The sequence below is a fragment of the Palaemon carinicauda genome, chromosome 33 (assembly GCF_036898095.1).
Source record: "Palaemon carinicauda isolate YSFRI2023 chromosome 33, ASM3689809v2, whole genome shotgun sequence".
In the NCBI taxonomy this organism is placed as follows: Eukaryota; Metazoa; Arthropoda; class Malacostraca; order Decapoda; family Palaemonidae; genus Palaemon; species Palaemon carinicauda.
Window position 1 is genome coordinate 13,222,321 of NC_090757.1, and position 12,678 is coordinate 13,234,998.

At 42.5% G+C, this 12,678-nt stretch overlaps 1 protein-coding gene and 1 pseudogene across 2 annotated transcripts in view; both read right to left on the reverse strand.

Moving 5' to 3' along the window:
• Nucleotides 1-9,673, reverse strand: part of PGAP1 (GPI inositol-deacylase) — a 146,213-nt gene extending 136,540 nt beyond the window's left edge. Inside the window, exons 1-2 of one of the 2 annotated variants that reach the window (XM_068356771.1) lie at nucleotides 9,522-9,673; nucleotides 5,859-6,086 (exon numbers count right to left, since the gene is read on the reverse strand). In XM_068356771.1, the coding sequence (XP_068212872.1) occupies nucleotides 5,859-5,993 (135 nt within the window). In that variant the 5' untranslated portion in view covers nucleotides 5,994-6,086; nucleotides 9,522-9,673. Of the gene's footprint in view, nucleotides 1-5,858; nucleotides 6,087-9,409; nucleotides 9,500-9,521 lie in introns of those variants that run through there. The other variant, XM_068356772.1, reaches the window with a different exon arrangement.
• LOC137626366 (5S ribosomal RNA) lies at nucleotides 1,110-1,228 on the reverse strand (annotated as a pseudogene).
• Nucleotides 9,674-12,678: the final 3,005 nt, after the last annotated feature.

The following is a 12,678-nucleotide window of genomic DNA, read 5'->3' on the forward strand; positions in this document are numbered from 1 at the left end:
GCCCCGCGACTGTAGCGGGTTGTCTCTTCTTGAGGAGGAGGCGTAGTGTCTCCAGGCATAAAGCCGAAGCGACGCCCCGGCTCGTGAAAGATGTTGCAGCGTGGTTGTTTGAGTAGCCTGTGCCGTGGGAGAAGCTCTCCCGGGAGTTCCGTCAGGGGAAGCAGAGGGTCCGGAAACCGTTCTGCGTATAGTCCCAGTGGAGCTCTCAGGGCCATTGGAAGGTTGACAGATAACCTGGTCTTGTTGAGACCCATTCTCAACAGACAACAAAGGAGGGAAGACGCAGGCGTCGATGTTGTCCCACCATCACCGGAATGCATCTTGCTAAAGAGTCTTGGGGTCTGAGACTGGGGGGAAGAACAGCGGAAGCTTGAGGTTCCAAGCTGTCGCGATCAGGTCCCCCAGGCCAGGACTTGCTGATTACTAAAGGCCAAAGACCCCGCAGGTACAATCTCTCTACGAGGCTCTGCTCAGATAGTCGGAGAGAACATTCCTCTGCCCGGAATGAGAGAGCCGATGGTGGTATTGAGAGGATCTCAAATCATCTCAGTATTTTTATTGCAAGATGCGAAGGTATGAAAATGCGTCCCTTGCTGGTTGGAATACGCCAGTACCATGAAGTTGTCGCGCACGGAGCGACTCGGCAGAAGCTGTAGGATTTGTAGAGGGGCCAGACTACGGCCCCTAAGCCTGCCTGAATGATGGAGGGGTATCCTTCAGGTCCTGACCATAGGCCTGAACCGGAACATGTCCCCCCCCCCTTTTCTTTGACGAGTCCGAAAACAGCATAAAAAATGTGGGGAAAGGACGAGAAAATCCACTCCCATCAAGAGGTTCCATAGGTCAACACCCATTGCAGGTCTAATCGTTCCGCTGGTCCCATAGGGGCCAGAAAGTCTGGTTAATCGTTCCTTTGAAACCACCGGAACTTGGGCCGCCCCACAGGGAACTTATCCTGAGGCGACCGTTTGGAACTTTAGACGGGTCAATGAGGAAAAGAGACCTAGGAAACGTTCCAAGGAGGGCTGAAAGCTCTGCTTGACTGAGAACAGGTACTGCGACTCTCCTCAGCCTTGCCACAGTCAACTGAAGGGAAGGCTCGGAGGAGGCGGCAACAGAATCTGGCGTCCCCAGGTGGTCACCCCTCCAAGTACCGACCAGACCCGACGTTGCTTAACCTCGCTGGACGGACGAGAAGCGGGGTTTCCAACGTGGTAAGGCCGTTGACTCAATATCATGGCTAGATACTCCAGATGTTGAGGCAGAAGTAGAGAAGGCTCCTAGCAAATTACCATGAACCCCCACTCATGGTAAGGATCCGGAAGCTTGTCCCGGTGTTGAAGAAGGTCGAACCCGAGCCTACCGGAGTTGACAAGACCTCCAAAAGGCGAAGGAGGTGGAAGCCTGCTCCTGAGCAGCCATGAGAAAAGCAGGGAGAGTTCTCTGGGGAAAAACCTGCGATGCCACGGCGGGATCGCCACACTGCATCTTAAGCAGGAACACCTGTAGTCTAGGCTGAATTCCAAGAGCTTCCTGGAAGATGGATGGAATGGAAACTGAAAGTACCCGTCCTTCCGATCCAGGGCCTAAGGAGTCCTGTCGCCTCGTTACCAGTCTGATCGATTCTGCTGTTCCACGCTGGACGAAGTTTGTTCGACAAACTTGATCAGAGCTGAGAGGTCGACTACGGAATTCCCGTCTCAGATGCTTTCCTACGAGAAAGGATCGACTGAAGAAGCCGGGGGGTGAAGCCGTCGACGATCCTATGGAGGACCTTCTCCTATGGCATGGATCATTCTGCCCAAACGGGCAAAACTCTTGCCGACCCCATGGCATAGAGGTTCAGTGACACTGAATTCGCTGACAGAGACGGCAGGCGCGACATCCTTGGCTGATCACGGAGATCGTGCAGGAATCGGCATCGGGAAGCTGTTATCCGGATGAGTAACCTTAGGCATCCTCCCAGCGTGAGACCTGCAAGGGGGGGTTACCAATCCTAGAGTTCGTGAACTCTGCGGCTCCCTCTAGGATTATGCCCCCCCGGGAGAGCCTCCCGTGCTACCTGTTCCTGACAGGAGGGGACTGCTATTGGACACCTTGTCTTAGTTGTCGTAGCCGGTCCGATAACTTAGGCCGACGAGGCTGAAAGAAAGAGGCGCTGGAGCCCTGCAGGGTCTGGAAGAAAGCGCCTTGGAGGAGTGAAAACGGAAGTCGACTTCCTCCTCACAACCGCTGTCTATGTCTCTGTCCTTGGGCACAAACAAGCTCTTCCCAAGGATGGAAGGGTGTCTGAGATTGTCGACATCCACGGATGAGACACCCGAGAGGAAGCCCTCGGTCATTGCGTCCAGATGGTCCAACATCTAGCTTGCCCGCAAGTTCGAAACTTGGCGATGAAAAGCCAAGGGGCTTGAGCCCGAGAGGAGGAAAGTACCCATGATCTTCTTGGAGCTTCCTTGTACAAAACCTCGGGTCGCAACCGAGGAGGGAAAGGACCTGGTAAGCCCCTTTCACGAGATGGAGAAGAGGAAGGGTTAAACCAGTCACCCCTTGGCCGATGGAGAAATCTCGAATGGAAAGCTCCCTGGCAAAGCCCTCCCAGGGAATGACAGGGAAGGGCTAACCCAGGTTCTGGAAAGAAGAATGTTGCTCAGACCTCCCTGAAGATTCTTCCTGCTCTTGCAAGTGCCATGCTCTGCGTTTACGGGGTGAGGCCGTGTTCTGGAAATAGGCTCCAGAAGACTCGCCAGGCTGGCCATGTTGCGAAACCCCAACGGGAATCGCGGTCGCAATCGCCCTGGCGCTCGCGCGATGGTAAATCAATGGTTTGTGCGTGGCCGAACGTGGAAGCGCCCATGCGCAGGCATGCAGGAACGCAAACGAAAGTGCGCAAAGGAGCGCAGAAGGAGGGCGAGCGTGGTAAGGGCGAGAGCTGGTGGTCGGCGAGCGATGAGCCGTAGGCGAGCAATGGATACTGCAGGAATCAAGCCGACGTTCGCGCGACGGAACACCGTCGGTCCGCGCGACGGAACACCGTCGGTCCGCGCGCGGGCGAACATTGAAGCGCATGTGCGCGGTCGCGCATGAGCGTACGAGCGCGGGCACGTGGGCGTGCGGTCGCGTGGGCGTGTGGACGCGCAGGCACGTGGGCGCGCGGGTGAGCGCAGGTGGTCGGGAGACCAATGGCGCGTAGGCGGGCGATGGCGCGTTGACGAGAGATGGCGCGTTCTGGCGAGCGATGGCCCGTAGGCGAGTGACGGCGCGTTGGCAAGCGATGGCGCGTTGGTGAGCGGTGGTGCGTTAACAAAACGCTAGCTCGCAGGCGAAGAATCGCGCGGGCGCGTAGGCGATCGCTAACGCGTAAGAGACTAGTGATGGTTAGCGCGCATCGCGCTAACAGAAGGCGCGCAGGTGCATCAGGAAGGTGAGCGCTGAAGCAAGCTGTTAATCAGGCGATCCTAGACGGTCAGAAAAAACCGTTGGCGCCCATAGGTGCATGGCAGAAAAGGGCGCGCAGATGTGCGCTGGCGATTGAAGAAAGCTGGCGCACAGAAGGATAGAAGTAAAGGTGAGCGCTGGCGAGCAGGAGGAAGATCTACGGCAAGACTCAGCTACCGGAGATCGTGGTCCACAGCAGGCGAGCGCTAGATCGCTACTGATGGTGTCCAGGGGAACTGACACGCGTGCAGATCGATGGCGATCGTTGACGCGTAGGAGATTGCTGACGAACAGGCGAACGTTGACACGTCTGTGGTCGCTGGCGAGCTGGTGATCGCTGGCGAGCTGGTGATCGCTGGCGAGCAGAAGGCAATGCGTGGAAGCCTGTGCGTAGAAGAAGATTCCTTGTCCAAGACCTGAACCGAAGTTCCAGATCGCGAGGGCGAACGTAGGCGCGTAACAGGAACCAACAGGAACAGCAGAGATGATCATCAGGAGAGCGCTGACGAACAGGAGAGCGCTAGCGATCAGGAAAGCGCTGATGAGCAGGAGAGCGCCTGTGCGCTAACACTGAGCAGGAGAGAACACCGCAGAAGGGCGCGCAGGGCAACCCTGACACGCAAGGGAAGAACCCCCGTGGGAGGCAACCTTTTGCCCCGAAGGGATAGTTGTCCGTCGGGAGACTGATGTCCGTCGGAAGACCGTTGTCTGTCTGTCGGGAGACTGATGTCCGTCGGGAAGACCGTTGCCCGTCGGAAGACGAGGTCAGACTACTGTCCATCTGCACCAGGGGCGGAAGATCAAGAAGAAGGAGTTGTAGGCTGCATACGGAGATTCAAAAAAGGCGCCTCTTAGTACCCTTATAGGGAGATGGGAGGCCCTTACGACGTAGCGGACGGTGAGCCTTACGGTGAAGGCGGCCAACAGCAACAACAGCAGAAGAGTCCTCCGAAGAGGAGTCTCTATGAGTGTACTCTCTCGCAAACGAAAGAGAAACACTTCGTAGAAGAGACGGGTCAGCCAGTGACCTAAAAGGGGCAATCCTCCGAAGAGGGGCTCCTGCAGTTGCCCAGCCCCTTGAACGTAACTGCAGGTGCGACCGCTCAGTACCAAGAGCATAGTCGCACGAAAAAAAGGCAAGAGAAGAACCCCCCAAAAGGGGAAAAAAACTCAAGCCTGGACAAGAAAAACTTCCCTCGGAAGTTAAGTTACCCACCCAAGGAGGCGAGCCTCCTGAGTGTTCTAAAATAAACAGGAGAGCTGTCAATCGTCACGGGAGTACTTCCAGGAGAAGGAGACATGCCCCTGACGAAGATCTATAGGGGAGGCAGCAACAGCCGAATCCCCAGGCCTCAACAAGACAGCTCACTCCGTTGTCACATTACAGAAACGAACTAGATCGGTAACTGTGAAAAATAAAACAAAAATCATTAGTTAACATTCATTCTCCCGGGAAAGCTCCGAAGAGGAATCCCGAGGGAAAGGAACACAAGAATTACACAACAGGCATGTGCCCCCACAACCACTTACACTCACGGAAGGAGAGCTGTAACCAACACAGAATTATAACAATTATAATTATGTAACTATGTAATTATGTAAGATAAAAATGAAAGAACACTAAAGAAAGAACGAAAACCCCGAAAGGAATCGTTCTACAAAGCTGAAAAATCAACAAATACAATTAGATTCATAAACTAATTGAGACAAAACGTACGGCGTAGCAGCCCCCCCACACGGGAAGGAAGCTACAAAGGCGTAGTAAAGTAACGTAGTAAAAGGGTGAAAGACCTCAAGAGAGAGAGAGAGAAAGACCGAAGTCAAACTCGATCCCGACCCATGAAATTACACCATGGTGGCCTAACTGCCGAGGGCTCCACGGAGATATCATACACTGCACACACAAGCACAAACTCTGAAAAGGAAACTTACTGATTTCTATACTCAAATATATACATAAACATGAGAAAATGTTTACATATATATTGAGTAAAAGAAAGTAAATGATTAAGTAAAGACAAAACAAACAATGGCTGCCAAGTGAGGACAAAGACAGAGACGTCTGTCCATGTCCGAGCCAAAAGTGAAAGAGAAGCAATTCACCGGTGTGTGAGGGGGGGAGGGGTAGCTAGCTACCACTCCCCTACCCCCCTGCTAACTAGCGCGGGGGTAATACACCCTCGTTAAATTCAAATGGCTCGCCATTTCAGCTACGCTAAAAGGTAAACCCAATGTAAATAGCGTGGTTTGTATTTCGGTTACGGAACAAAAAATAAATAATTATTTCAAATTCTGTTTACCCAAATAAGCACCCACGCCAGCTGAAGCCTGTATTTTTGTAAGTACTGTACACCCAAATGCTTCCATTTCCCATTGTTCTAGAACAGTTTATAAAGCTACAAACATAATTTTACACTTACAATGAACTCCGGGTACTCGAACATATATGTCATGACACATTTGTTCGATTCAATGTTGAAGATGTGGTCATATGCACCAGCTATTAGGAGAGCACAAAGAACTCCAGAAAGAAGAAGTTTGAGTTTTGATGCCATGATTCTAGTTTCTTGACAGTACTATGGTCTTTATGCAACCTCTTCCTTAATGGGTAATGAATGTTGTATAATTCCACAACTTAGCCAGCAATTCTGAAATAAAGACAATATTTTTGTAACCATTTTTAACACTGTCACAAATAAATTACAAAGATTCAAAAGGAAGAACAATATGAAGAAATAAAAAGACCTTTTGGCCGTCAGCAAATAACTCTGAAATGTTAAACAAAAGTTCCCAGTTTCACAAGAAGTTCAGAATTTACTGACTGGCCTAAATACAGTATATTATAGTTTATATATGAAAGAATAAATCTAATGTTGTAATTGTTCTTAAAGTTCTCTTGTAGTTTATTTCCTGATTTCCTTTCCTCGCTAGGCTATTTTCCCAAGTGAAGCCCTTGAGCTTATAGCATCATACTTTTCAAACTAGGGTTGTAGCTTAGCAAATCATAATAAAAGTAACAATAAAAATAACAACATTCTCATTACAGTACTTAATACTTTAATTTATGGACTACAATGATAACAAAGAAATTAGAAAACATAAATTTAAAGAAGATATTCTAGGTTACTGGCCAAATATTTTACCCGTCTTGGCTTGTATTTTTTGTATCACGTACTGTACAGTAAAGTACTGTATATTAGTTTACCTTACTTTTGTCTCTATACAAAGCTGAGAATTCAAATCAGTTGATTATAGGTTGCAGCTTACGCCTATAGGATATTCAATCTTTAATATGGGGTTACCTTGTGTAAATAACACAAGTGAACCCTCGCTACTTCGCGGTTCGACCTTCGCGGATTCACCACTTCGTGGATTTTTTCATAACCCATATATATACTGTGTATACATATTTGTAATAACAAAATCAACATACTGTACTGAATAATCAATATAATCGATGCAAAAACTAACCTATACACAGATGTGTACAGTAAATGCGTTTGTTTCTTCATTATGATCAGAGAAACGTAAACAAAACATTGGTTGCCATTTTTTATCGTGCTTTTTGGCGTGTTTAGGAAACGCATGATATAAAATCGCCTTTAATATTTGTGCCTGTTTTAGTTTAGGGTACTGTAGTACATGCATTAAGTGTTCTGTACATTAAAGGGTAGTTTGTTAACAGTACTACGTACAAGGGAAGGTTTTAAAAGTCTGAATATACATGTTAAATAAATAGATAAATATGGTGTCACTACTTCACGGATTTTCACCTATCGCGGCCGGGTCTGGAACCTATCTACCGCAATAAACGAGGGTTCACTGTACAGTATACACATCTGCAGGCTTAGTGGTAGTAAAAAAGTAGGCCTTTCCTACATAGCTTGCCTCGTTTATCTACTGTCCTCTTAGGTTACAATCTGGAAAAAACAGTACTGTACTGCATATTTCTTGTGTAACTCTTTTTACACAGTACAGTACTAAAGGTTCTTTGCCGTGTCCATTATCAAGCAGCATTTTTGCTTTCCGTCTTTTATTCTTTTTCATGTGTACTTTTTAGTCACTTCTTATGTTGCTTTACCCAACCTTATCCAGTTTCTAGGTTGTGCAATAATAATGAAGTGATGCATTATATAGTATTGTACAGTACCCAACGTTAAGGTTTTTTAACGTATCTGTTTTTTTGTAAAAAGATTGTAGGTTATGAGTACTTTTTCATGTATATTCCATGTATTGAAAATATATAGTTACATATATAGAAAACATATACAGCAACTCACTTTATGGGAAAAAATCCAACAAACATCAAAACAACTTAATCTGGTCTCTTGGAACCAATCAACGACATAGAGCAGAGTATTGTATTACGCTGGTTAATAATGGAAGGCTTTGTACATTTCCTGAATTGTTGTGTTCATTTTCTAATTCCTTACAGTACTACTCTAATCCTCCCAACAAAATTTTAAACAAAAAATCACATAAGCACCTTCTATTATCAATTATTTACTCTAACATAATTGAAACAATAGAGAGTTATTGACTCCCTTGGCCAAACAGTACTACACTGGATCCATATCTCTGGTTACAGTTCATTTTTTCTCTTTGCATAAACATATACTGAATAGTCCTTTGTCCTCATAAGCTTGACAACACTGAGATTACCATACAATTCTTCTTCACTCAAGTGGTTAGCTACTGCACTATAATTGTTTAGTGGCTACTTTCCTTTTGTTAAGGGGTAGAAGAGAATCTTTGGCTATGGTAAGCAGCTCTTCTAGGGGAAGGACACCCCAAAATCAAACCAATGTCTCTGGTCCTGGATAGGGGCATAGCCTCTTACCATGGTCTTCCGTTGTCTTGGGGTAGAGTTCTCTTGCTTGGGAGTACACTCGGGCACACTTTTCTATCTTATTTCTCTTCCTCCATTTTTTTTTTCAGTCTATATATTAAATGTGTGTTAATGTTGTTACTGTTCTTAAATATTTTATATTGTTCATTACTTCTCTTGTAGTTTATGTACTTATTTCCTTTCTTCAATGAGCTATCTTCCCTGTTGGAGCCCTTGGGCTTATAGCATCCTGCTTTTCCAACTAGAGTTGTAGCTTCGCAAGTAATAATAACAATATTAATACTGTATACAGGATAACCTACAAGTCACACCTCCAAAAAATAAAGTAAGACACTTAGGTTAGGTTAAAGTAAGGACAAGACGCATTAGTGGTGTCCCTTAGGCCAGCTAAAGACACAGTGTACTAAGTTAGGTTAGGTAGTATTGCTGTGTATGTTTCCGTATTGAAATATGGGTTTTCAGGCATGAAAATATGTCTGGAATTGCAAATGGCACTCAAGTTTTATTGCTAATATGAAAGACATTTGGATAAAAACATTGCATAGAAGTTATAATTACACATCGTAAATGACTACAGGTGTTCATAAATTTAAGCAGTATGTGCTAATATTCACAGATATCTTACGAAGGGAATGAATTTCCTTCTAGGATAATCCTACATCTTGACCTAGGCTGTGTTACCTTCATTGGAGGTTAAGCCTACCATTAGGATAAATTGGCATGATTAGGATACTAGCCTACTATAAAATGTACCAACAGTAAAACAAAAGCTTGCAATGACCTAACCTTGCCACTTACGTCCTCAGAGAATTGAAGGTTAAGTGTCAGGTTTCAGTTGAAATTTCATCTGAAGTGATGCTCTTCAGAAAGCCAGCTGGACATGTCTAAACCCCATTCACCGTTGAAACGTGGCCAACCCCAAACAGTAACCCACCCAGTAAACAAGTTTAAATTCACGGCCTGATGTGGGACTCTTTTCATGCTATTGCTATGCTAGCAAGTTAACATTGTACTAATTAAAAGTTCAATCCACTTTTCTGTTAGTTTATAATCTACATAATTATTCTAAGTTAGTCTGTAAAATACAGACGCCAACTAGGTTACGCTACGGCAAAAACTGACCTGGTCTGGCCTAAGCCTGTTTTGTATGCAGCCGGGTCTAACAGGTTTTCAAGACAAAAACGGATTTGAATACAAAACCGAGAAAAAAATGGACACACCCTCTTAACCATACCTTATCAGCTTATCAGACATCCCTACTTCACACCTTCAACAACTTGGCAGAAGGAAATTATTCTTTTTTTCATTTAAAATGACGACCACCTTGTTTGCCTTTCGCTCTGTTTACAGATGCAGACGAAACTGTTAAAACTCATCTTCTTCTCTAGCGAAATCATATGAACCTTGTGTCCACAGTTGTCAAATCTTATAAAATCATTCATTTGAAACAATCTGGTCAGAGAAATATAAATACTGAATATCAGAAGGCTTCATAAGGTGGGGAGTTTATTTAGAAATTGTAATTTCCAACGACCTGGTACGTGGCATGTAAAAAAAGATGAACACCCACTGATGTCTCAGAGCATTAGGTTGGATATGTATGTTTGTATGTATATATGTATATATGTATATATGTATGTATATATATATATATATATATATATATATATATATATATATATATATATATATATATATATATATATATATATACACATGTATATATATATATATATATATATATATATATATATATATATATATATATATATATATATATATATATATATATATATATATATATACACACACACATATATATATATATATATATATATATATATATATATATATATATATATATATATATATATATATATATAAATATATATATACATATATATATACATATATATATACATAAATATATATATATATATATATATATATATATATATATATATATATATATAAATATATATATATATATATATATATATATATAATATATATATATATATATATATATATATATATATATATATAATATATAAATATATATAGAGAGAGAGAGAGAGAGAGAGAGAGAGAGAGAGAGAGAGAGAGAGAGAGAGAGAGAGAGAGAGAGAGAGAGAGAGTACCTTATCACGTATACCCTTTATCTATCAAATTCAATTGCTTATCTCTGTCCTGGATACTTTAACAATGTTTCCAACCTCATATAGGCCCTACCTACAGAAGAGATAATAAATGTCACTTCGACCTACTACCACACTGCACTCTCCATTAGCTTTCTTTACTTTTGAAGGATGTTTAGTGAACCAGACTTGTATATTCTTTTTATCAGTCAATTAACACCATTACTTTCTACACCCCATACACCTGACAACACTTAAATTACCAAAACAATTCTTCTTAGATTCAGGGGTTAACTACTGAACTGTTATTGTTTAGTGCTACTTTTCTCTTAGTAAAGGTAGAAAACTCTTTAGCTTTAGTAGAAGAACAATCCAAAATCAAACAGTTGTTCCCTGGTCTTGGGTAGTGCCATAGACTCTGTACCATAGTCTTTAAATGTCTTGGGGTAGAGTTCTCTTGCTTGAGGGTACAATCGGCCACAATATTCTTTCCTATTTCTCTTTCGCTTGTTTTTTTTTTATTCTTTTAAGTTTATATATGAAAGATTTACTTTAATGTTGTTATTGTTCTTAAAATGTTTTATTCTAATTGTCAATACTTCTCTTGTAGTTTACTTACTTCCTATCCTAACTAGGCTATTTTCCCCGTTGGAGCCCGTGGGCTTATAGCATCCTGTTTTTTCAACTAGGGTTGTAGCTTAGATATTAATAATAATAATAATAATAATAATAATAATAATAATAATAATAATAGGCTATCGTCTTCTTTACACATATCGTTCTCCTATTCATTTATTTACTTTCTGCATTACATTTATTCCACAATACATGTATGAATAAAAACCTTTCACTCCCCTACCATGCATAATATGCTTCATTGCTCTATATTTCAAACATTTATATACAATTACACCCTATATAGAGTTACCGGTTTCTTTGACTGGCCATACAGTACTACACTGGATCTCCCCCCCCCCTCTCTCTCTCTCTCTCTCTCTCTCTCTCTCTCTCTCTCTCTCTCTCTCTCGTTATGGCCCATTTCATCGTTGCCGACACATACACAGAATAGTCTTAGGTAGTGCCATAGCCTCTGTACCATGGTCTTCCACTGTCTTGGGTAGAGTTCTCTTGCTTGAGGGTACACTTGGACACACTATTCTATCTAATTTCTCTTCCTCTTGTTGTGCTAAAGTTATTATAGTTTATATAAGAAATATTTATTTTAATGTTGTTATTGTTCTTATTTTTTATTTTCCTTTATTTCCTTTTCTCTCAAGCTATTTTCCCTGTAGTGGGCCCTGGGCTTTTAGCACCTTGCTTTTCCAACTAGGGTTGTAGCTTAGCAAGTAATAATAATAATAATAATAATAATAATTTACTAACTCATTCATTATGGATATATATGAAATAACTCATTTCCTGACAGTACCACCCTTTACGCCGTATCTGACTTATCACCATCCAACGTTATCTAATCTTTCTATCTGGCTAAGCTTTGGTTTAGGAAACCCGTAACCAGAAAATCAAGGGGAAGGTACACGCGTTATAGATAATATTGATTTCCGATGCTACTTCTCTGAAATCTAAACTATCGTAGAAAACACTGGTATTCTACCTCGAGTTATCGTCTTCATTTATGACGAGGACAAATGTCTCATTCATAATATATAGGTCTATGGCTGATCTTTTCTAACGTTGTTACTGATCTCATTCTCATTCATAACATATACATAGGCCTATGGCTAATCTTTCCTAACGTTGTTACTGATCTCATTCATAATATATAGGCCTATGGCTGATCTTTTCTAATGTTGTTACTGATTTCATTCTTTATATAGGCCTATGGCTGATCTTTTCTAACGTTGTTACTAATCTCATTCATGATATATAGGCCTATGGCTGATCTTTTCTAACGTTGTTACTGATCTCATTCATGATATATAGGCCTATGGCTGATATTTTCTAACGTTGTTACTGATCTCGTTCATAATATATAGGCCTATGACTGATCTTTTCTAATGTTGTTACTGATCTCATTCATAATATATAGGCCTATGGCTGATCTTTTCTAACGTTGTTACTGATCTCATTCATAACATATACATAGGCCCATGGCTAATCTGTCCTAACGTTGTTACTGATCTCATTCATGATATATAGGCCTATGGCTGATCTTTTTTAATGTTGTTACTGATCTCATTCTTTACATAGGCCTATGGATGATCTTTTCTAACGTTGTTACTTATCTCATTC